General features: G+C 30.9%; 1 protein-coding gene across 6 annotated transcripts in view; it reads left to right on the forward strand.

Moving 5' to 3' along the window:
• Nucleotides 1-1572: 1572 nt before the first annotated feature.
• The window catches only part of LOC143042830 (proto-oncogene tyrosine-protein kinase Src-like), a 38493-nt gene continuing 13592 nt past the window's right edge, over nt 1573-26473 (forward strand). The window contains exons 1-5 of one of the 6 annotated variants that reach the window (XM_076215304.1): nt 1573-1711; nt 7241-7322; nt 16905-17139; nt 18006-18026; nt 24133-24235. In XM_076215304.1, the coding sequence (XP_076071419.1) occupies nt 16977-17139; nt 18006-18026; nt 24133-24235 (287 nt within the window). In that variant the 5' untranslated portion in view covers nt 1573-1711; nt 7241-7322; nt 16905-16976. Of the gene's footprint in view, nt 1712-7240; nt 7323-12810; nt 12955-15430; nt 15456-16904; nt 17140-18005; nt 18027-24132; nt 24236-26473 lie in introns of those variants that run through there. The other 5 variants (XM_076215323.1, XM_076215328.1, XM_076215337.1 and 2 more) reach the window with 5 other exon arrangements.

Here is a 26473-nt window from a genome sequence, read left to right on the forward strand (position 1 = left end):
TATTTGTATAGCTGTATTTTGTCTCGTTTCGTTTAAAGATAAGGAGATGTGATATGAATGATAAATGAGACAACTATTCACCAAGTTCATATAAAGTGGATGAAAGCAATAACAGGCAACCGTACGACATTCAACAGTGAGAAAACCCCATATACTGTACAGTCAGCTATAAAAGGCCTCGACATGGAAAATATGAAACAATTGAATTGAGGAAACTAACGGCCTAATTTATAGCTAAACAACTTAAGAAAATCAAATATGACAATACAAGAACCAATGAAAACCGCTGAATTACAGGCTCCTGACTTGGGACAGGCACATAAAATATGTGGCGGACTTAAACATGTTTGCAATGAGCGCTCAACCCTCCCCTAACTTGGAACGGTGGTGTAACAGCACAACATACCAAAAAACATCGGTACAAATGGCATTAAAACATCAAAAATAAACAGGGAGTATAGAAAGTCCCTGACATAGATAAAGACTGGACTGAGTAGGGTATATGTATCCATCCCTTGTCCCTACCAACAAAAAAAAAGACAGTTACTGCACTTGTTTTGATGGCGATGGCAAAGTCTACTGGATAGAGACATGGGTCTTAAAGGATAAAAGGATGGGTTCCAATCATATGTCCCTACTCAAATCATCGGCATTGGTCGTCAAAAAAAAAGATAGGTTCCATCCCCACGGACCCCCACCCTGGATCTACCACTGAGAGAGATGTTTGTCATCAAGCACGGAACATCATTATCATGCGACAAGTTCATACGGTAGTGCGTGTTTCAGCTCTATATGTTCCTAATTATGCATAAAATGTATCTATGTATATGTGCAGCATTATATGTCTCTGTTTTTTCAATATTTTTTTTGTATTTCCTGTCTATTTGTATTACATTATTAACGTTTTTAACGTTGGTATCACTTTTTCTTTTTTCTAGCCATGCGCAGTTTACTATCCATATCCGTAACGTGAGGGTACCCAAATTGCACCTATTAGAACAGTTTTTTAACCCACGTTTATTTATGCTTCAGACAAAAGTTTTCATTATGTGTTTATTTTGTAGATGTATCATTATTTACTATACAATAGAAAAATTGGTCTGAACTGACCTCCAAACCATCAATGATTCTGTAATGAGGAGTACGAAAATTGCATCTAAATTCACATCGTCAAAAACGGTCGTATAACAGAATCGAGAACAGAATAATACTGAAAAACATAGATTAAAAAAAAATCTGCTAACCGAGTCCCTGTGCAAGTGACCGGTTACATAATATATCCATTCCTTGATTCTGTTATCAGGCCAAGTTTGTTTATAATAAGCTATTTTTAAATGAGACCAATGTCTATTTATTCACACATGTATTTAATGTCGAACAATAACCACGGTCATCTATAGGCAATTATAACTCTCAAATTTTCTTGTAATTTATTGCATTATAACGACTTTCAATAAAGTTTCATGTTTTTTGTCTTTTGTCTATTCATATTTGAATTGTAGCGCGGAAAAAACTCGCACCTGCTAAAATCAAGAGTTATTTCCCCTTAGTACAGATAAGTACCACAAATAATCGAAAAGATACAACAGATATATATAGTTTTACTTCCTAGTTAAAGTTTCACCCACTTTGGTAAAGTTTCAACCTTCCTGTTATTTTTCTGTTTATTGATGAAGAGGGTTTTATTTGGCGAACTTTAAAAAGACCTAAGGTAAGAAAGAGAGTACTTTCAATATTTTTTTCACACTTGTCTCTGATGATCACGATATAATCATGAATGAACTTTCTTTTTATACACCTCAGTGGTACATTACCTGTTAATTTCCCAGGTAGGGACTTCCCCAATACTTTGGAATGAATTGACATTGCGCAAATAAAATGTGTTTATAGAGACCCTGAGAATATACCACAGACTTACGTACTGGTGCATTTGATATTTAAAGCCCTGAAGAAAACTCTGCACTAGCTGACTAGACCTGAAATAATTATTCATCAGCTTATGTACAAAAAAAATTTTATAGTAATTTTTAAATAATTGTATTGCAAATACTGACTTCAGATTTATGTCCATGATAATACTATTCCTTAAAATTGTCTAATAATTAGATCAATTGAGATCATGTGATTCATGAATGGCTGGAAATTTGTAAACACATTTATTTAATTGCAACAGCAATCAGATATTGTTCAGGATGCTCTACCATTTATCCTGTTTTCAATCTGATTCTGATCCAAATTGTATCCTTTGCATGATAAAAAAAAGTCTGAATTTGTCTGGATTGTGCACCCACTCTTCTGAATGTTGATGACAGAGATCTGATAGTGACAGTCGGTGAGCTAAACAGAAAACTGTTAAGATTTTGATCTGATACTGCAGAAAGTATTACAATAGACCCCTTTCAAGATATGTACTTCACAGGAAAAGTTTGTTGATAAGCACTACTTGATGAGATCATTTATTAAATATAGGGGACTGTGCTGTGTTGGTAAACGACAAAAAAAGTCACAGGGAAAAAAGTCAGAAGAGAAAAAGTCACAGGAAAAAAAGTCACAATATATTTAAGTAAAATTATTTATCAGAAGTATGTTGGAATGCACATGAAAAAGTCACTTTGTATATATATACATGTATGCAATAAATAATTAAACTGGAGTTTTTTAGTGCATCGAAAAAAAGTCATAATATACTTGTATCAGATTATTTATATTTGTTAGTGGTAAGTTTATAATTTTTAAAAACCATAAAGGAAGGATATATAAACATATAAAAACGTAATAGAATACATTCTTTTTTCAAAATTGACTTTTTAACAGAGAAAGCTGATTGTTTCCTTTTATTTAATATTGAGCCTAAGTTGTATTTCATTGGTATATGGCTTCCTACGGAGACAGGAAGTGAAAGGTCTACAAAGGGGGAAGGTGCCTCAAGAAGCCACACATCAATATCAACAGTCCCTATAAATACTAAGCTAATATAATTAATGACAACGAGTTGTTTGTTTAACACTAAATTGAAGGATACTTTAATATCTTCAAAAATTAAAATAACATATGGTCAAGTCATAAACTGAACTTCTAACTTGAATTCAAATTGAAGGAAATTGTTGCTGTTTAACTCACATCTCTTTCCTTTCATAAGAGATATAAAACAAAAATAATTACAATAAATTCTTGAAAACATGTATCAATAGTACACCAGCATGTACAGGATTCATTGAAATGATTTGCAATTTATATCTAAATTTCCAACGCTAGTCGTTTAATTTCTCCTGTTAATACATGTATGTGCAGACCATATTACCATTTCATACAAAAATATATATTGTGACTTTTTTTCCTGGGACTTTTTTTCCTGTGATCTTTTTTCCTGGGACTTTTTTTCCGTGACTTTTTTTCTGTGACTTTTTTTCCTGTGATTTTTTTTCCTACATTCGCTGTGTCCATGCACTTTTAAAGTTTATCAAGTGTCCTCAAGCATCTTTGTTATTGTCATTATGGTGTGTAAGTGGTCATGCATGTACATGTAGCTTTGCTTGGCCATAAAAAAGAATAAGTTTGTTTGCGCAAACCCTAACTACCCAGAAAAAAGCTGCCTACTCAAATTCTTTTATTGTCCTGATTTGAAGAAGTTTTTTTTATCAGATAGGCATGAAGACTAATAAACATCCAATACTTCAATTTCTATAAAAAAAAAAAAAGGAAGAAAGAAAATGCCTACCTACCTACCCACTGTCTCAACCTTGAGTAGGGTTTGGGCAAACCAAAATATTTTTAATTGTGGCCCTAAATATTTGTATATCTATACTATTAAACAAGACCTCATTTTGTGTGTTGCTTCTCTTCCTTCAACAATAAATCAATCATCATGCCTCTGTGTCCTATAGGTAACATGCATAATCGCATTTGTCATCCATTCTTATGATTATTCAGATTGAGTTATTTTGGGAGAAAAACGACAAAAAAGGAGAGCGGATATGATTCCGTCATCAGACTGAATTTTAGTCATAGATAAGGCTTCCGGTTTGAAACATGCACAAATACAATTAATCGTATGATAGATAACAATAATGAAAAATAAATAAGCCAATCAGAGCGTTCTCAATATCATGGTGTTTAGGTCGCAAGAACCGCAACTATTATACCACCTTATAGAGGACAATTATTTTTTCGCATTTATCTACATGTAAACTACAATTATACTACTTGAATATATAGAGACTCTCTGTATTCTGTATATAAGCAGTTACATTTATTTCATGTTTGAAACGGTGCAAATTTTTAATTTGATTTAACTTTTACCAAAAGAAGCATTGTAGCAAAGGAGAAGAATAAATGTGGTCTGAGGCCAGAAACATGAAAACAATTGAATTTAACAGAAAGGAAACAAATATCAGACTTTGGAAAAAGGGAGAGGGCTTTTGATACATTTTTGTACCTTTTATGAAATTCTCCATACATAATATCTTTTACAAAAAATCATCCTACAACAGTTCACAAGCTGTATATATGCCCGCGATTTCACGGGTGTGTTCTAGTATATTTTAATATGGAGCACCATTCTGTTAAATCTTGTATAAGTGACCACACTAGTACTTGTAACCTTAAATGTTTTTCTCATACCCAACACAAACATAAATTTAAATAGTACAAAAACTCCCATTGAAGATCTAGAACTGAATGCCATGTTAATGGTAACTAATGTGTCCATAATTGTTTGCTGCTATCTCTAAACATTTTCTCAGTGTACTGTAGATACTCATAGTAAGTGTAGTTTAAGAAATTGTCAATAGGTACATGATTTAACAATATATTCATTTTCTTGATAAAATTAAAATTAGGATATATATGGCTTTTTAGAAACCATGGAGAGGTGATTTTGACATGATTTGACTTTTGTGTTTAGAAACTTTTAGATGATTGGGAGACTTTGTTTCTTAGATGGAAGAAGTGGTGGCAAAAAATCTGCATTTAAACACTGGAAAATATATTTCCAACATTTCAAACCTAATTGCCAAATATTTAATTTTAAATGTTAACCAAACCCTATATATGAAGCTAGCAGTGGTGACATATTTGAAAGGTCCTATACCAAATACCCTTATTTTGGACTACATGTATAATGTATAATGATTTAAAAAACATGGTTTTCAGAGGCAATTTTGATTCAGATTAGCAAATTGTCCAGCTCAATTTGTTAGAAGTTATTTTTGTCAGCTGAATCTAAGCTGCCTATAGTGACCGAGATAGTGACTGATAGTTTTTATAATGAGTCTGGTCATAAACACTGTAAGTTTCACACATGTGTCGTGTATATAGCCCTTATGAATTAGGCTAGTCCAACAAGGCCAAATAAAAATATACGTGTGGTTCCAGTAACCCTACCGTCCCTACTTTTTCGACTTGAAAATAGCCTACCCTAAAGATTTTATTGTCATTTTTCATTAAGCACTGTTAAAGTCAGAATGTTGCTCCCATAGACTCAATGTAAAAAAAAAACATAAAATAAAAAAAAAATCTCTACCTACCTACCCTAACTTTTTTTCAGATGTAACTGGAACCACACATACTTTTTTATTTGGCCCAAGCAAGACCAGGAAAAGGTCTTTTCAGTCCAGTGATTTTAATTTTATTGCTGGATGGAATGTTCAATCGTTTTTGTTGCTTTATTACTGGTGGTCTAATATATCCTGTTATATTTAGTCCATATTAAAGAGACTGAAAGTTTATTAAAATTATGATAAGTCTGCATATGTACACACATGTATCTTTATTTCAGGGTCTATTTTTGTGTAACTAGCCCAATGTTTTACTATGGTTTTTTTTCATGCTGAAAGGTTGATTTTTGTCTTACTGTAAATTCAGAAATTATTCCGATGTTTTCAGCTCACCATTCCAAAGGAACGGTGAGCTATTGCCATCACTTGGCGTCCGTTGTCATTCGTCATCGTTCGTCTGGTGTAAACTATATTTCAAAAATTCAAACATCATCTCTTCTCTCTTCTGAAACTACTGAACCAATTCCTCCCAAACTTTAGCTGAATGATCCTTAGGGTATCTAGAATAAAGTTTGTGTTTTATTTATTGTTTCGTCTAAAAACATGGCCACCATAGCTAAAAATAAACCATTAGGGTTAAATGCAGTTTTTGGCTTTTATCTCAAACACTACAGCATTTAGAGCAAATCTGATATGAAGTAAAATTGTTCATTAGGTCAATTTCTTTCTGCCATGAAATTTTCAGATGACTCTAACAACCCATTGTTGGATTGCTGCCACTAAATTGGTAATTTTAAGGAAATTTTGAAGATTTTAGTTATTATCTTGAATATTATTACTGATAAAGATAAACTGTAACAGCAAAAATATTCAACAAAGTAAGATCTACAAAAAAGTTTATATGACCAAAATTGTCAGTTGACCCCTTTAGGAGTTACTACCCTTTAAAGACAATTTTTCTGAGTTTGTTCATGTAGTTTGCTTGCTCTAAAACTGCTGAATCAAATTCAGCAAAACTTAGGCTAAATGAGTTTTAGAATATCTAGTATAAATTTTGTATTTTATTTCCTTGTACGTCAAGATACATAGCTGCTATCACTTAAATTTTACATAGGGGTAAAATGCATTTTTTTGGTTTTTGAAGAAAATATGACAGATACAAAGAACATTTAAATGGAATTTTTAAGACACTCATTAATATATATTGAAAAGCAAAATTATCATTGTGAAAAGATTTTAAGCAAAAAATAACAGGTGAGCAATTCAGGCGCTTGAGAGCTTCTTGTTATTATTGCAAAAGGTGTGACACTGGTTATAATCTCAATTATTTAAACTCTCATGCATGCAATAATTTCTGATTTACAGTATTTTAATCAATTACATTTAACAAACATGACAAAAGGAATATTACAAGAAGATATTATTATTGATGAAAATGCAAATATACTGACCAGTACATGTCTACTTTATACATGTGCCAGTTCTGTAATTAACCCTAAGTCTATATATATAGCTAATTAATAGTAATCACATTTTAAATTCTAATTTAACAATTTTGGTATGAAACATTTTTTGAAATTTCAAGAAATTTCTCTGTTAATTTACAATCTCTACATGTATAATAAAGTATCGAATAAAATCTGATATGTAATAACTTCAACATTTAAAATTTCTTTCTTTACATAAGATATATAAGGAAATATATAAATTACTGACTTACTTACATGTGTGACCTCAAATTGTAGGTAGATATTTATTGATCCACACATAGGAAGCTACTTGGAGAGTTTTTTGAGAAGTAGACTTTGAGGAAAAAACAGATTACAGGTACTTAAATATAAATATAGATAATTCTAGCTACATTTTTCAGGTTTGTAAATATGGAGTATAAATCACTTAATAGCTCATACAAAATTCTACAGCTTTCCTTTTTGATTTCCTTGATAGATGGTTGCTGCTGACAAGCTATAGCTAGGAAGTTACAGACTTGTGGGATTTTGATGGTTATATTAATTGATAAAGTGTTGGTTACTTCATGTCCAGTGGAGAATATTTGATGCACATTCAAGGACAAATTAACAATTTATTCAATTGGTAGGTTAACCAGGAGGAAGGGTTGGAATTTGGGCAGCCACTAGAAAATGAGAGTATGTTCATTAGAAAAGAAACGTTTTATTGCAACAGGCCACCTAAATATAAATGTACATGTTTGAACCCCTCAGAGAGTTGTAAGGATTCTTTAATGTGTCACTCGTCATGAGGCAGCTTATTTTACATCCCCAATCCAGATAGTACATGGCTGCATATTATACTGTAACCAAGAAATCCAGTCTAATATCTAGGAGACTGATATGAGGATTTGGTCACAACTAAATGTTAAACCTTAATAACCAAGCACCATAAACTAGCAGTAATACACAGAAGATTAATTCCACCTAGTATATAATTTATTTCCAAGACTGGAACTTGTCACCAATGCTGTGACTTCCAAACTTATATCTTTTACAATGATTTTACAATATATATATATATGAGAATTAAACAATTAGCTAAGATCAATAATACATAATGTATTGACAAATATAAACAAGTTATTATCCAGATAAGGAAAGATAAATAATTAAAACAACTCTTTTAGCAATATCTCTAATTTAAGAAGGATAAAGGATTAAGCCCTGAGGCATTATTGTCACTTTGATTATAATGTCCATTATCATGATTATCAATTAGATATATAGTAACTTATTGTCTAGGTAGATAATATAATATACACGATAAATTCTTTGAGTCTCAAACATAGTTTCAAAAGCTAAACACAGCTTAAAGTCATTTTAACTCTGTTATAATACACCCTGCATAACAGAACCTTTAATGTGTCACTCGACACATGAAGCAGCCTTTTTACATCCCCAATTCCTATAGTACATGGCTACATATTATACACCCAGCATAACAGAATACAATTGGCTAAGGGAAACAACTTGTGTTTAAAGTATTCAATGATAGAATCAAGTCTGTGAACATTTTTGCATCATGGTGGAATTATCAGTTTTGATAATTGTTAAATCACAGATACACAAATAGACAGTTTATAAATTGTATGAAATTTTTAAAAATCTTGGTTCTGGATAAGATCTTTTGAGTACAGGTTTTCATTTTCAGGAATATTTACATGCAGCCAAGGCAAGTGCCTTGGGGGAACTCCAGTCCAAGGAAGGGTGTCCTGAAAAGGTGTTTCTGTATATTAAAGCTCTCATGCAAGCATTTTGAACACATGATTGCTTTATATAGATTGAAACTTCAGAATATATGGCACAATAGTCCATAAGATCTACAAATAGGGCAATTTTAACAAAATTGTCAAAGGACTAATAGGTGTAACACCATTAATTCCCCCAAGCAGGAAAGCACATACGAAAGAAGTACATATTTAACCCAAAATAGTTCCTAAACATGAGTGTAACTTTCAAAATATGTAGAATGTTTAGGTAATGTTGGTATCAAATGAAATAAGATGAATGACTTGTGATCATTGTAAACACTTTTTAAACGACAGCAAAAAATTTTTTTTTTGGTCGTATATTGGCATCATGTTGTCATTGTCTGTCTTCATTGTTGTCGGCGTCGTTTGAAGATGGATTATTTCCGGATAATAACTTTAGTATAAGTAAATAGAAATCAATAAAATTTTAACACTGTTTATAACCACTAAACGAAGGGGGTTTTCAAGTACCAACAGTTTATGAATTAGGGGCCAAAAAGGGGCACAAATAAGCATTTTTCTTGGTTTTTGCACCATTACTTAAGTATAAATAAATATAAATCTTTAAAATTTTAACGCAAAGTTTATGACCACAAAGGAAGGTTGGAATTGATTTTGGAAGTTTTGGTACCAACAGTTAAGGAGTTAGGGCCAAAAGGGGCCAAAATTAAGTTTTGTTTGATTTCATCAATAATTGAATTATTGGGATTATTATTATTATGTGCCGAATCTAACCGTGTATTTAGATTCTTAAGTTTTTGTCGTGATTTCAAATTGGTCTACGTTAAGGTCCAAAGTGTCCAGAATTAAAATATTTTTGATTTCAACAAAAATTGAATTCTTGGGGTTCTTTGATATGCTGAATCTAACCATGAATTTAGATTTTTGATATTTGGGCCCCTTTATCAAATTGGTCCACATTGATTTCTAAGTGGTTCAAAATTGAACTTTATTTGATTTCATCAAAAATTGGATTCTTGAGGTTCTTTGATATATGCTGAATCTAACCATGTATTTAGATTTTGGACCATAATAGGTAAATGTCCAATTTAATTTTTTAAAGTTTTTAGACCACATTCATGTGTCAGAAACCTATTATGTGTCAACTTTTTAATCACAATTCAAATTCAGAGCTGTATTAAGCTTGAATGTTGTGTCCGTTCTTGCCCCAACTGTTCAGAGTTCAACATCTGTGGTCGTATAAAGCTGCTCCCTGCAGAGCATCTGGTTGACTTATAATTTTGAATATTAAAAAAAGTGCACCAAATTTTATAAAGAGGGTACATTTTGCCTGTTTGTCAGATCTGAAGTACCTGATTTTGTACATCTGTGGTTCCAGGAAGGAACCAGTTCTTTCTTATATGCCATTAAAGTTATGCTGATTTTTTCAGTACAAGACACTATAGACTGCTGCCTTGACATGCAATGATTGTCACATTATTTGAACTTAAAACCAAAGAGCTGTGCCTGTTTGAAATGGAGGAATTGAACATAGAAAGCAATGGGGCCATGAATTAGTGGTGTACATCCATTAGTGGGGTCATTCACCTGACTGTTAGTTTTCCTCAATTTTGGCATATTTATTCCTTTTAAACGCTTTAGTAGATAAAGTCAAACTTTAGAATGCAAAAGAAGATCTACAAATAAGTCAATATGGCTGAAATTGTCAAAGTTCTGCTTCTTTTTAGTATATAGGAGTTATTGCCCCTGATTATATAACCATTCTCCCATTTTATGTATTTTTGAAGAAACTATAATAAGTTGAGTGTATACAATGTACTTGCTACAGCAGCAGGACCTCACATTTTAAAACCTTTTAACAATTTTCATTAACATATGTTGTGGTCTGTTTCTGCTCATGATTTCAGGATGTGTCTGAAAATATTCAAGAATCTGATAGTTTCTTTTTTTTTAAATTATAGTGTTTATTTTTTATCAGAAGAAGAACATTGTATGAAGAGCAAAAATTTCTGAAAAAAAGTATTAGATTTTCAAAAGTTCATAGGAATAAAAATCTTCTGGCACTCCACACAATTTACTGAAGGGAAATTAGTGAAGTATCTAGAAAATATCCTTGCTTATTTAATGTTAACCTCATCATAATTCATAGAAATTCATCTCATTAACTTAAATAGATAAAGGAAGTTACTTACTAAATTAGCAACTTCTTCTCTTTGAGGTTACATTTAGGGCAATATATGTAAGAAAAAATTGTGTATTCATATATATGTATCCTTCGTTATATGGATCTAATGATTCTTAACCCATGTTTATTATTACATAAGAGTATATAAAAATAGCATTCAAAACTTTCTGAACAATAGACTAATATTCCTATACTTGATAATTTCCCATTAACCAATTAATGAATTTCAGAAATTTTGTAGGCTTAATGAGCCCTGGATATTCACACAATAGAATAATTGTACAATACTATTATTTATATCTTTTTAAATGTCTGAATGACTTTACAAGAAAATAAAAATATTGTACTGTACATGACACAATTTTATTATTTCATCAAGGAAATTTTCAAGATTTCAGCAAAATATGTCTAGTGTGGCTGTGAGAGAGGTAGCAACAGAGCTATTGATGGCAATATTTGACAATGTTAAAACTTGTTTCAACATTTTTGGGATAATTTTGATAAATTAGTGCAGATCTATCAATGATAGAGTCTCTGTAATTTATTTACTTTTCCAAGACTCTTGATAATTTATTGCTCGACATACTGTATGATCACCTCTCTGTTAATGAATGTATGTTGCCTTCTTGGTGTCTTTTGATTGTCTTTGTTAGTGTGTTGCTGTCTTTATAAGGTATACCCTACATCTCTGTTGATTCATACAAACATTTTTGATGTTACACTGCCACATATTTGCCTTTCCTGATTGTCTGTTAATCAAAATGCATATAAAGAAATCTTTAATTAATGTAAAATCATGTTTGGTCAGAAATTTGGTCACATGAATAACTATAATTAAGGTCAGTAATTACATTATTGGAAGTGGACTATATTTAATTTAGTTACATTCATTTGAAAAAAAAAAATCATGTTTAAGAATATTCCAGCAGGACTGTAAAAATATTGTTTCCTGCCTTTATCTGTACATGCATATGAGGGTGTGGATGGTTATTTACAGAATAGAGAATTAAAATGGCAAAACAGTGCTTAAAAGGTCTACAAAAAGGATAGGTACAAAAAAGACAAAAACAAAAAGTAGTAGAAAATAGAATAATGGGGTGCTCAAATATAAATTATAGAGAAAAATGGTGTGAAAAATAAAAAGAATAACTATATCAAGGATTACCCATCAAGGCCCTCATATTATCTAAATGTTAATGTGCAGTGATGTGTTATAAAAACTTCCCTGTTTGGACCTTCACAATATTCTACATCCTTATTACATTCATGTTACTTACACAAGTATATCATTGAGAATTTAAGTTCATCTCTGACAATTAAAAATAGGATAAATTTGAGGTAAACAATTGATAAGATGTCTTCTTAAATTTACTTGGATACAATTTTCTTCTCAGAAAGGTTAAAAAATTGTAGAAATGCAGTTAGGAATATTTCATGTTATTTTCAGATTTATTTCTCTTGAAGGGGATTTATCTATAAACTGCATATTCCCTCTTTTATAGAACCGAGAAACCAGTAAGAGGTTTTACAACTTATATGTTCTATCATCTTAACCCTTCATACAAAGTTATCTAATTGAGAGATGCTGTTTTATTGGAGATTGATGCCAGTTGTTGGTTCTTTGCTGTCTGTACCTTTTATGAGTTCAAATTGACAATATCATTACAATAATTTTTGTGACTAAAATTTGAACTTTCTTTCAAATTATGCATGTTAGCCCACTTTTAACTATATATTAAAATGTCAATGGATGCCTGAAGGATACATAAAATATATGTAGTGCTTAATTTTGTACCATGTCACCTATCAATATCGTTTATATGCGTTTTATATTTCTATATGAAGTTTTGAAGAGGTTTGAATACATGTATATGATGGGATACATGTATAAATCCCCATTGAAGGATGTATATGTGTAGTGCCTCTTTATCATTTCTTTCACACTCCTATCAACATCTACTTCCTGGTCTATAGTAGAGATTACATCTACAAACAGTATTTTGTTGGGATATTATTTGTCTCAATTTTACATATTTTTTTACAAATTTGTGGTAAGTCTGTTCATATTGCCTTATTTGATTACTTTCAATCTTGGTTCTACGAAATAATTTTTTACAATGTATTATATATAGGTTAGGCTTTCAAGTTCAAAATATCTCTGATAATATGTGATATGTCACATTTTTGTTCATTGATATCAGACCATATCGATCAGAGATTTAAAGTTTTTTGACTGTCCTTGTGTTAAAATTTCCACGAAATAATACCAAACATTGGGATAAGGTTAACTATAATACAGTTTTTAACAATATATGAGGGTGAGGATGGAGTTTTCAGTACAGAAAATAATGGGCTAAATCTATTTAAAAAATGGACCAAAAATTTGGGAATAGATTAAGAAATAGTTAAAACAAGATCCGGATTAGAGAATGATGGGATGCTAAAATATAAAGAATAAAAAAAATGGGCACAAAGTAGAGAGAGTTAAGAAGAATAACCTTAAAAAATTAAAGAATTTAAGGATGAAGACCCTCCAAATCTAGATCCTCTTATAAGTATTAAAAAAAGTATATATAGAGTAGATGTAACCCAGAAGTATGAAAAAACGAAAGTAAAAAATAATGAGTATAAAAAAGATGTTGTATGATTGTCAAGAGACCATTCGACACAGAAATAAACAACTATAGGTCACCGTACGGCCTTCAACAATGAGCAAAGCCAATACTGCAAAGTTAGCTATGAAAGGCCCCGAAATGACAATTTTAATGTTAAACAATTCAAATGAGAAAACTGATAGCCTAATTTTATATGTACAAAAAATGAATGAAAAACAAATATGAAACATATAAACAAACTTCAACCACTGATTTACAGGCCCCTGACTTTGGACAGGCACATACATACAGAATGTTAAGTTTTGATATAAAAGTGTCCTTTATCCAATTCTTTATTTCCTATTTAAAGTAAATACACAATATTATATTAATAATCTAAATTTTTGCCCTGATTTAATACTGAAATTATTATTTTTGATTTATTTGGAGGCCTGAAGACTTATTATGTTAAAGTTGAGTTTCCTTATTAAGAATTCACAATATTGAAAGCTGATTAATGCCACATGCACCTACATACAATAAATTGTATCTGACAACAAAGCAGATATTGTCATGGAGCCATTTTTTGTACAATAAGCCACTTTTTAGTACAAAATGTAATTTTAGTAGGGTTCTGAAAGGCAAAGGAAGTTTCTCAGCTACAATCTCATCAAAGCGATAACCCTCAAAAATGAAAACAATACTTTTTTTCAATAAATTTCATGCTTTCAAATTGCTTTTCTGGATTTGCCTTCCTCAGGAACACTCAAAGCCAGATATTAGAAAGCCAAGGATTTATAAGAACCAAATCAGTTGAAGAGCTATATATATGACCAAAAATTACTTAATTTAAAAGCCAAATCCATCTATAGCCAACTTTGCCTGAGGGAGTTTACCTAAGATGAGATGTAGCTAAGAGACCTCCGGAAGTTGAAAGACAATGGACCATCATTTCATTTTTCTAGTTAGAATATTATGTTGGCTGATAACATCATGTTGTTTTTACTGTACTTAATCGGAAAACAACTATTATCACTTGATCAGATGAGTGGCTTCAGATGGAAAATTATCATTAATAAAATCAAAGCAAAATTTAATGAAATATAGATAAAATATGGGTTTCATATATAACAAAGGAGTGAAAAGTAGATATAGACTCAAGTTACTGATTCAAGTTATTGAATTCCAATTATGTTGTGAAAATCCATGGATGGTACCAGGGGGAATTTAACCCTCAATCTCGGGACTGAAAGGCAGTGCTCTTACCAATTGAGCCAAAGAAGATCTTCCCTAACTCAACTAGTTACACTACCTATATATCTTCATGTATACAACAATTGTATAATAAATAAGTGTTTTCCAGTTTAGTATTGTATTGATATCAAGTAATATCCCATTCTTACGAGTTGTTATGTACTCTTTTAACCTTTTTTTCTTATGCTTATATAATATGTGTAAATGTATAAAAAAAAATCTTGGAAATATCTTATTTATTTAGCAAGCTATACTTCAAATATAAGTTTGCTTAGGGTATTAAGAATATTGTGTCAGGAACATAGACTACTGTAAATATCAAATGTTTTCTAGATTTATGTATCCTTCAAAATGCTATCATGTTAGAGAAAAGAATATTTGCAGGTAAAACATGTATGTGATTTAAATATTATGGAAGAAAAGAGGGAAATGTGATTCAATGATTCATATAATACTCTGCTCATGACCAGTCTGATCAGTCTGATACAAGAAATGTTTGTTAATGTGGGAAATAGCTTACAGATCCTTACAAACATTAGAGAATTTTTTTAATTTTTATTACTCAGTAGTAAAGGGGTTTGGGGTGGGGGGGGGGGGGGGTACTGAATTTTTGTACTCTTTAGATAAGTAAAAGTTAACTTGGAAGATTTCCTGTATAGAATTGTACACCTTCTGAATGAGAGAAAACTTGCCATACAAGAGAGGTAACAGTTAAATTGGTGTTCTGCACTTGTTTAACCTACATGTACATTCAAAAGCATAAAAAAGTGCAGAAAGAAAAGATGGTCGTATTGAGGGCTCACAAAACCCTTTTATTGAAGAGTTTTCCAATGAAGAAATTGTATGTTGTGTTAAAAAAAGTTATTCCTATTTGCTTTAGAAATGAACATTTACGAAAGTACACCACTTTATGTGTCTATTGTGCCTTTGATTCATGTTGCTGAAGGCCAGACAGGTACACATGTATATCACTGTAATGGCTGTAATAACATGTCTCATAAAGGTTATAAATACTTCAATAACCTCAATTCCTTAAATATGTCTCTAAGTTGGTCATTAGGACGATTTTTAAAGAAAACATGTTACTAACAGTTAGTTAAACTGAAATTATTTTAGTTTTATATAGTTTTCCTGCTAAAAGGAATATGGACTGAAAATACTGAAAATACTGTTAATTCTGAAATTATTGTGGGTTTTTCATGAATGCCAATAACTAAACTCATATTTTTGTCTTTCTTAAAAAATTGTGATAATAAATGCACATGATAATTTCTCTCTTAATAATTACTGAGGTATTTAAAAGAAGGGACAGAACTAGCCAAAACATAGTGCCAGTCATTTAATGCTATCAGCAATAATACCTGGCTGATCTCAAAATATCTTGGCTGTAACTTTACAAAATCAGTTTAGCTGCTTTTAAAGCTAAACACAAATAAAAAAAAAAAAATTATACAAAAATTATCAGGAAAAAAAACAATTTTTCATCAGACAAAATATATATATATATATATATATATATATAGATTCTACCACTGCATCGAGTAAGGTACAATATTTATCCACTCCAGACAGTTAAATTTTCAAATTTAAAATGTGAAGCTTGCAGAGCGTTTTAAATATTTAAAATTTAACTGTCGAGAGTGGATAAATATCGTATTACACGAGATTTAGTGGTAGAATCTGTTTCTCTAATGATTTTCAAACAATATGCAGGCAAACATATTCCTTCTTTTCGAATGATCTGCAAAAATGTGTGTTCTTTCTATGTGACGTCATCAGGCATGGTCGCCTTTTTTCATGCCGTCACAATAGGAAATTCAGAGGAAAGCAAGAAAATTTGACATCATAATGATTTTAACCATTGAAGAACTGAGATCAAACGAACCTTACGTTGATTAAATTTTTTTATACAATGGGTGCAGAAAGGGATAAATTGACGAAGAGTTAGAGAAATGTCTTCATTTCATACCAAAATATTTTGTACATACATTTTTGATGCCTATTTGGTTAGATTACAAATTAATGCACCTTTATTTTTCATTTTGAGTAGTACATATACTTGTAAACACAGTAACCTATATCACCATGTATTTATACTTTCAAAGATTCTAATAGGTACATTTATTTGCATGTCTATAAACTGTATGTTTTAGATGCCCAAGCTGAAATTTTGTGATTGATTCTAAAAGGTTGTAACAAAGAATTACTTATGTGAACTGATAACAATGGGAGCTTGTTGTTCGAAAACTACAGGGGATAAACCAGTGGAATTTAGTGATTTATCAAATAAAAATGGAACTGACGATACACAGAAAAAGGAGAATAAACGTTATACACAGGACCCTACAATACCAAAGAATATTTCTGCTGCCAATGAAGTCTCATCTGGTAAGATTTTGTTTCAACAATTCTTTGATATCAATTCATTGGACTGTTTTCTGCCCTTTGGTCTGGTTGTTGTCTCTTTGACACATTCCCTATTTCCATTCTCAATTTTATTATTCAGAGATGTTTACATTATTTACAGACTTTTTTGTAATTTTTCGAACCTTGTGGAAAATAATAAATCAAAGTGTTTTTATGAAAAGTGAAATTATTCAGGGTCTTATTTTATTGTTGATATATAGATCAGCTGTCTAATAGTTAATGTAAGATTTGTGAATATTAAGAATGCAATTATTTTCTCCTTAATGTAAATTTAATTAAACAGTGATTATATTCATCAGATTTTGTCATGAAAATCTCACCTGTATCACTTCTCCATTAATTAAATGTGAGAGTATGTTTATATACTATTTGGTAATTAGTTGACTCAGTTAATATAACTGCAAGGTCCAAAGGTGTATTAAATTCATGAACATATATGTATATTTATGACCACAAGAGTATTTACTGTTTAACCTTTATAAATTTCTTGATACTTGTAATCCGTAGTTGATTAATATCCTGTATCAGTTAACTTTCCACTTCTTATTTTTAAATAGTCTGCCTACACATGTATATATAGACAACATTTTAATAAGTGGTCATTGTTGAGTACACACATATTGTATTGATTTGTTGGTTTACATGTAATTTAAATTACACATACCAGGAAGTGGAGAATTTTGTGTTAACTTTAAAAATGGGAAATAAAAGTTCTAAATCAAAACGAAAACCGAAGGAGGATAAAAAGAAAAAGTCCTTGGTTAATAAACCTCGGATTGATATACCAAATGGATCTACGGCTATTGAAGAAAATTCTGTTTCTATAGGTGCAGCATCCGATGATAAAGGTAGGAATGTTTGACCTAATGTGTGGAGGTTATCGGTGTATTACCTTCCCTGTAATATTTTTTATCTATATATGACAATATTTTAGAGCTTTGGCTGACTTAAAAGTGTTTGTATATATAAACATAACCAGCTTTTGCTTGGTAACAGTATATTTAGTTGTACTCATTTTTATAGTGAGTGGTATTTTCTTTCAGCCCAAAATAGTGCAATTATATAATCTTTTTACATGTATAGTAGCTTGCCTTTTATCAAAATAACATTTTAAAGTTATTCAGATCTTTCTTTGTTTATCTGAATACTTCTAACCTGAGTTCAAATATTTAAGAACTGCTTCAAACAGAATTATTATTTAAATGCTTTTGTATTATTGTTATACATGTTATAAGCAGGTAACATTAACATTCAGATATATAGGAAGAAATAAAATTAACCTCTAACTAATGTTTATACATATGTATTTTATGGTACGCCTTTATAAGTAGTAGTATATATCAAACTCCTAGTAAAAAGTAAAATCCTCCTGACTCAATATCCATATTATATTTCTGTATCTTATTTTTCTCATTGATGGAAAAAAGGGGGTAAACATAGGTTAATACTGTTACAGAAGTGATGCCTGTTTTCAACAAAAGACCTATGTCAATACAGTATGTCATACTCTGTTCGCCCTGAGTTTAGAAAAGGGATGGAAAAAATTTAAAAGAAAGGAGTATGTTCTGTAATTTCCCTTTTTGGCCCCCAACATTAAGTGCATTCTGTCCATATACAAAGTGTTTCAAGTTGATGAGTAGACATGAAAGATATTGAAATATAATTGTTTTTGATGAGCTTTTCTTATAAAGTGTTGTCATTTACACTCCAAATAGGCCAAACATAGAGATTTTGGTGAAAGTATCCTACTCCAGTCTTGGAAACATAGATCACAGGATTTGACGCCTTTAATATTCAAGTCATATATGTATATTGATAAACAAACATAATGTCAAAATTTCTTTTTTGTTGACATATATGCTAAATTCTTCTTATAGGATATTCATCCATTTTCATAGAATTTCCAGGAAAATCACAAGTTGGGCTATTTGTGAAGTCATGAAAATAATGTTGATTCATTGATTATGATATTCGTCAATAATTTTTTAAAAATTTTAGCAAGAAATAGGGGGCCATATCAAACTAACTCCTTTTTCAGAAGTTGCCATCATCACTGAATTCTTAACTCTAAACTACTCACAGATACGGTGCCTGACATAAGGGATATTAGTTTATGCCTGGGGTTTTTAGCACTCAGCCCTCTACCTTTTACTATAACTGGAAGTAACAAAAAGTACTTATAAGAATGATAAAATCAGAAAAAGCTCTATATTCTATATAGGAGTAGAGTGTTAATGTTCAAATTACAGCTTAAAAAAAAGAGCAAGTTAATTTTCTTCTCAGAGGACACTCTATGAGTGATTGGCTACACTTTCAGGGCATTTTTTTGCATTGAGAACTACACTTTTTTTGCACTTTTTACATAGTTATAAAGGCACTTTTATGGATGATTAAATCAAAATATATTATTGTTTCATACTTAGTTAAGAAACAAAGATATGTATATAAATTTAGGATACTAATTTAATTTCTTTTTTATACTCTGAACTCAGAAAATAGAATCTTGATAATGCAACTGCCTCTCAAATACAAAAATATACGACAGGGCATGGTACCAAAATATTCTACAATAAAGGGCAGGGTTTAAGAAATTGCGACAGGGTGCCACACCCTCCCAAAACCTCCTGTAGGAAGACTAGGAATAGATTATACTACATTTAGAAGAAAAATTTTAAATATATTTGCAAATTTGTAGTAATTTATCTCTATTTTTTTTTTTAGAACTATACAGTTGTCTTAACTTTTATGCTGTTCCTCTTTATATCAAACTGACCTTTTGGTAATCAAACTTTGTACATATTTTACATGTCTAGTTAGTAATCGAATCTCAGCATAGTTAGTCCTAGAACCGTGAGAACACCAAATTTCAATATTTTTTTCTCTCTGTAGAATTGAGACTGCTATCTATAAAAGTATAGAAAGTAAAGAGTTGTGGTATGATTGCAAGGGAGACAACTTTCTGCCAGAGATCTCTTCTGAAAAGATCTACACTCCCATCAAAAATAAAATTACATAAGTAAATGTTTTTTGATACAAAAATAATTGTTTGCTGTTGTTTAATCCAAGGGTCTTCTTATAGTTTCACTTTTGTTTAGGAACTTATATCAAGCAGCATCTAAAAAAAAATCATATATATAAATGAATACGTCGTAGTTATTCAGTAATGTCCTTTCGTGTACAAAGACATGTACCAATAGATGACTTGTTACACTAACCCTTTCCTACGATTGATGTAATAATTACTCAGGAAAAGTGTAATGAAATGTTATATTTAGGGGAAGTTTTAGTTCATTTTTATTTTATTATTGCCTTTCCTTAATCTATAGAAAAATAATGCTTTTTTTTTGGGGTGATGTTTTCCTGTCATTTATGTTTATGCAAATGAAAGTTGTGCTGATTTTTTTTTTGGAATGTGATGCAAATGAAAGGATATTTAGGGTGTAATAGGTTCCTGTTTTGTTTTTACAAGTATAAATATGAATAAATAAATACATGTATTTACAATATTGTTAAAATGTTGACCTATTGATGATTATTGATATTTAGGTTATATACTGTGACTTGACTGTTATATTTCTTCAAACTTAATGTTTCACTCCGCCTATTGCCATTTATTCAAAATTTTGACAAATTGTAATTTGTTTTATGATACCAAATCAATTGTCTGTCAGTCAGATATTTTAACAAACTGCTGTAGAAAACCCACAGTCAAGTTGTGAAAGTGCAAGGTGATAAAATAAAGCATACTTACAATCCTTATGGACTGGTATTCTACTTCATTGATATTATGAAAAATTAGTCTTAACAATTTCTAAATGAATTTTATTGTTATTGTCATTCTTATGATCATAAGATGATAGGTAGTAATTTTTGAATTGTTATGAAAAGGTTGAACTTAGCTTTCATACAATTTTTCTTTCAAAAAGTCTTCTTTTTTATAGGAATCAGACATCGTTTGAAATTAAAACATCTTATATTCAGTACTGATAATATATATATATATGTGAATTTACAATACATGGTTAATAAGTTTCCATGGGAGATAACCTCAAATCATTGATCTTTTGAAATATTGATCTTATCACCTTAAAACCTCTAGAGAATGTATTTAAGCTTCAAGTATATTTGAACGTGTAGATTAATTCCAAGAAAACTTTGTTGCATGCACAGAAAAATGCCTTCTATTAGAAATAACTCAAAACTTAAATTTGAACATTGTTTTAGCAATTAAAAAATATTACTACCTTTCACTTTTAGGCGTTCAATTACAAAAAAAATTGAATAGTTACAGTTAGTCTTATTTTTCATGATATCATGAAGTGCAATTACAGTTTTATAGGATTGTAAGTATGCTTTACAGCAGTTTGTTAAAATTTGTAACTAGTTGAACATTTTGGTTTCATATAACCAATTGCAATTTGATCAGAATTTAGCTTATACTGCAAAAGATGCCATGAGGTGGAGAGCAACACTAACAATCAAGTCACAGTAATATTATATGAAAAAAACAATGAGCCACTGACCACATAGCAGCAATGTTTCATAGCTTTTTTAAAAGTTTTGAGAGCATCAGATGCAAAAAGTTTTAACCCCTTTCTTGTTAAGTATGACTGTGTAGATGACTAAGATTTTTTTACTTTTTTTAACATAAATTAAATTTGAAAACATGGTAACTCTTAATTGGTCTTTGTTGTCAGATTTATTCTGTTGTGAAGCTGAAAAACTCCTTTATTGGGCAACACACTCATATTTAAGGTTTAAGCATCTTAACTAGGGGATGGTAATTCTGTTTATAGAATATATCTGGTGAATTATGCATACTTTTTATTCTAATATGACACCCTAATTTCACTTTGTAACAAATTCATGTTCTAATTAGCACAAAATATATTTGACACATGTGCACAATCTTAATGTTAACATCCTTGTTATTTTCATTTACATCCTTACAAAATATATTCATTTTAACTGCTTACATAAAATTTATTAAAAATTACTACTCAAATAACATTTATTTACCCTGCAATTAGTTGTTGTCGTGTCTGCGACTTATGTTGCAGAAAGCTTGATATAAGGATACTATTATACGGCTGGTGGGGCGGTGACTACTTAAGTAACTACTTAAAAGCTTCAAATTTAGATAGTGGAAGACCTGGATGCTTCATACTTTGTATATAGATGCCTTATCGCACTGTGGGTAAATTGTCACGTTTTAACGCCGTCACGTTTTAAACCGTCACGTGGTGACCCCCTATGAGACCGTAGGGGTTCATGAAGTCATGTCTACTGTTAATGGTGATGTCAACTGTAAATGGTGTTGTGTTTCATCGTTTTTTTTTTCTAAAAAACGCAGCAGAAAAACTCCCGCATGCGATAACATTCATTATACGGTTCGCTACTGATCCCCTATGGATCCATATAGTGTGAATAAAATGGATAGGAGATTCAGCCTTTGGGCTCACCCCCTATGGAATTTTACTAACCCTCTATGGATCCGTAGGGGTCAGTAGCGAACCATATAACTTATATTAAGTTTTGAAGTTTTGATCTATCATGTGTCTATTGTCCTTGACCTCATATTCATGGTTCAGTGACTACTTGAAAAAAAAAATAGTTTTTTTGTAATGTTATTTCTTTCTTATCATGAGTAATACTATATTTAGTATGTGCATACCTTGCAAGGTCCTCATGCTTGTCAGACAGTTTTCATCTGACCTAGACCTCATTTCGTGGATCAGTTAATTACACAGGATTAAGTCCATAATATGCTAGATGCTATATACACTTGGTCTACTATATCTGTTGTATTGTATGATTGTCCACCTGGTAGGTTTCATCTGCCCTTGACCTCATTTTCAATGGTCAGTAAAACAAGTGACTTTGAGGGATTCAGGGTGTGCACTCTTGTCAAATATGAAATGCAATGTATGTACTTAATGGGGAAACGGGAACAGCCAAACACTTGGAAGGTATTTTTGTATGCTTCGACCTATGAAATACCATTTTTATCCGTTGAGAACTGAAATAATTCTTTCTTGTCATGCTCTATGCTCATTTTAACATGGGTAGGCTCTATATTTGACTATATTTTACACTTCACTAGCACTCGGTGTAAAATATTGACAAATATTATGCTTACTGGGTCAATGTTATAACATGACATGAAGGAATTATTTCTTAAATGGTTTTTAAACATAATTGATATTGAAATTTCTAGAGAATCTCATTTAGCATAAATTTAAGAATGAAATTTACATGATTTATGCAGCTAAAAATGTATATACTTTATATAAATGCTTGTCCTATTCAAGATATGCATTCTGTTCATTGTATTGTTTTAATAGTTTAATTCTAGAAAGGGAAAAATACAGCATATTTTTTTCTTCAAATATTTATTAAAGCAGAATAAAGAAATAATAGTTGGCCATTAGCAGTGAGTTTGATTCAATTTAGTCAAAATAAGCTAAAAAGCATGACTGATATTGAGGCTGATGTATTATTGGCTTGGAAGTCAGTAATTCAACTTTATGTAACCTTTATTTTGACCCTTAGAGAATATGGATTGCACACATGTTCTGACAGCATGTGGTCAGTATGTTCATTGATTTGAAAGGAAAAGAATTTGAACATCAAAAAGTAAAACAAGAGAGACACCAACTCTCAAATATGAGCAAAATTCTGATACATTAACATTATTCCATACATTGTTAGTTGTTTCATATGGACAACAACTCTTGTAATTTGAATATACACTTTATTATGTTATAAATCAAATACAAGAATTTTGGTCCAATAGTTGAACATAAATTTGACAGCTAATACACCACTAAACCAATTATATCTTGACTTTGTCAGCCTATTCTGTTTACTGTTTAGATGTATTCTGTATGAGACATTGCAGCTCTCAATGTAAGAGTTGTACAATTTTTACAGAATAATATATTATCATTTCAGCAGCAAACAAAGGGACACTAAGAGCTTTATATGACTATGACGCTAGGGCAGAAGATGACTTGTCATTCAAGAAAGGGGATCTGCTGTTTCTGCTAGATGAAAAGTAAGATATTTTTTTTTAGAATAATGTTTTATTTTCCCTCTGATGACAGTGTGTTTTTTTACTGTCTTACAAGTAAGAGGAATAGCTAACTATAAAAAACAGGTTAAATATAATTTTATCAAAAGAAAAGAAAGTTGTTTTCCAGTAGTTCTATTGGTTGATATAGTCTTGCTGGTTGGTCAACTAAAGATTCTTTGTATGTCTTTTGACTTCTTGTTGGTTGATCAATTTAAGGTTTCTGTAGAATGCCTTTGGCCTCTTGCTGTGTGATCAACTCAGTGTGTGTGTGTGTTCCTCGGTTATTTCTTGTATCAACTCAGTGTGTGTGTTCCTCAGTTATTGCTTCTATCAACTCAGTGTGTGTGTTCCTCAGTTATTTCTTGTATCAACTCAGTGTGTGTGTTCCTCAGTTATTGCTTGTATCAACTCAGTGTGTGTGTTCCTCAGTTATTTCTTTTATCAACTCAGTGTGTGTGTTCCTCAGTTATTGCTTGTATCAACTCAGTGTGTGTGTTCCTCAGTTATTTCTTTTATCAACTCAGTGTGTGTGTTCCTCAGTTATTGCTTGTATCAACTCAGTGTGTGTGTTCCTCAGTTATTGTGTGTATCAACTCAGTGTGTGTGTTCCTCAGTTATTTCTTGTATCAACTCAGTGTGTGTGTTCCTCAATTATTTCTTGTATCAACTCAGTGTGTGTGTTCCTCAGTTATTTCTGTTGTCAACTCAATGTGTGTGTTCCTCAGTTTTTGCTTGTATCAACTCAGTGTGTGTGTTCCTCAGTTATTTCTTGTATCAACTCAGTGTGTGTGTTCCTCAGTTATTTCTTGTATCAACTCAGTGTTTGTATTCCTCAGTAATTTCTTGTATCAACTCAGTGTGTGTGTTCCTCAGTTATTTCTGTTGTTAACTCAATGTGTGTGTTCCTCAGTTATTTCTTGTATAAACTCAGTGTGTGTGTTCCTCAGTTATTTCGAGATAGTCTATTGAAGCTCTAAGTTATTAATTGTGAAATTTTCATAGCCAATGTATTGACAGAACAGCATAATCAGACTACATACTTAGTCTTAAAATCAAAGTCTTGGTCTTTTTCAGTACATGCATGGAAATAGTGTGAGGGCTATATAAAAATGTTGTAGATCAAATAATGAATTTTTCACACAGTTTGTTTTTAATTTGTTGCCATTCTATATCATTGAAAAATACTTGAATCAAATTGAATAAAGTAAATATACCTAAGTCAGCATATGTCAGACTCTGATAAGGATTCCTTTAAAAATATTTTTAATCATTTGAGATAGTGATATAAGCAGTAAGGAAGTTAAATATAGTTTATCTTGTCATAGATTCTGTTAGTGTTTGTCCCTGCTAGGATGAAAGTCCAGAAACTAGACTAATTCATTAAATCATAATCTGAAGCCTTATGGGTAACATTTCAAAAGTGTACACCAAAAATATTTGATTGGTCAGCAGTGTCTGAAACAATGGAAATCTACTAATGCCATGTGACCTTTTTCATTTTGGGGTCTGCAAAATGAAATAACCCTTAGTCCTTTAGATTCTTAAACCTGGAATTGGATCAGAATTTTAAAGAAATTCTATAGACACAGCACAGAAATTTGAAAGTTTAATTTTGTTAGAGTTTTGGCAAAAACAATAGTGTTGAAAAAATTTTAATAATTGAAAAATACAAAATGTATAGCGTCAAAATTTGACTTCAGTAAAATTAATACATGTACAATTATAAAGATTTCAAAGATTTAACAAGTATTTATATTGGTTCAGAACCTCTGGAACATTGTTTTCCTGTTTTGTTAGAGCCAATTCATTGAGCAAGAATCTGTTGGTTGATTTAATGTAGATTTAAAAAATAATCAAGCAATTTTTCTAAGAAATAGGAATTTGGTTTTATCCATTCATTCAGTACCGGTACATGTATGATTAAACCAACACTGAATTATATCCTTCCCTCTGTATAGATAATAATCTATGCATCATTTACCAGAGAATATTTTTGTAGTGAAAGTGATGCATAGACATAACCTATAAAGAGACCAGATGACTTTTGTGGTTGAAAAAATTATATTTATTCAACATTTTCATGTTTTAAATCCATTTCACAATGTTTGGAATTGAGCATAATTAAAGATTTGTTTTACCAAAGATGCAAATTTTGTATAAAATAAAGGAAGCAAATAACTTATAATCTATAGTAAACTGTGAAATCATTTACATTATCTA

The sequence above is a fragment of the Mytilus galloprovincialis genome, chromosome 1 (genome assembly GCF_965363235.1).
Source record: "Mytilus galloprovincialis chromosome 1, xbMytGall1.hap1.1, whole genome shotgun sequence".
In the NCBI taxonomy this organism is placed as follows: domain Eukaryota; kingdom Metazoa; phylum Mollusca; class Bivalvia; order Mytilida; family Mytilidae; genus Mytilus; species Mytilus galloprovincialis.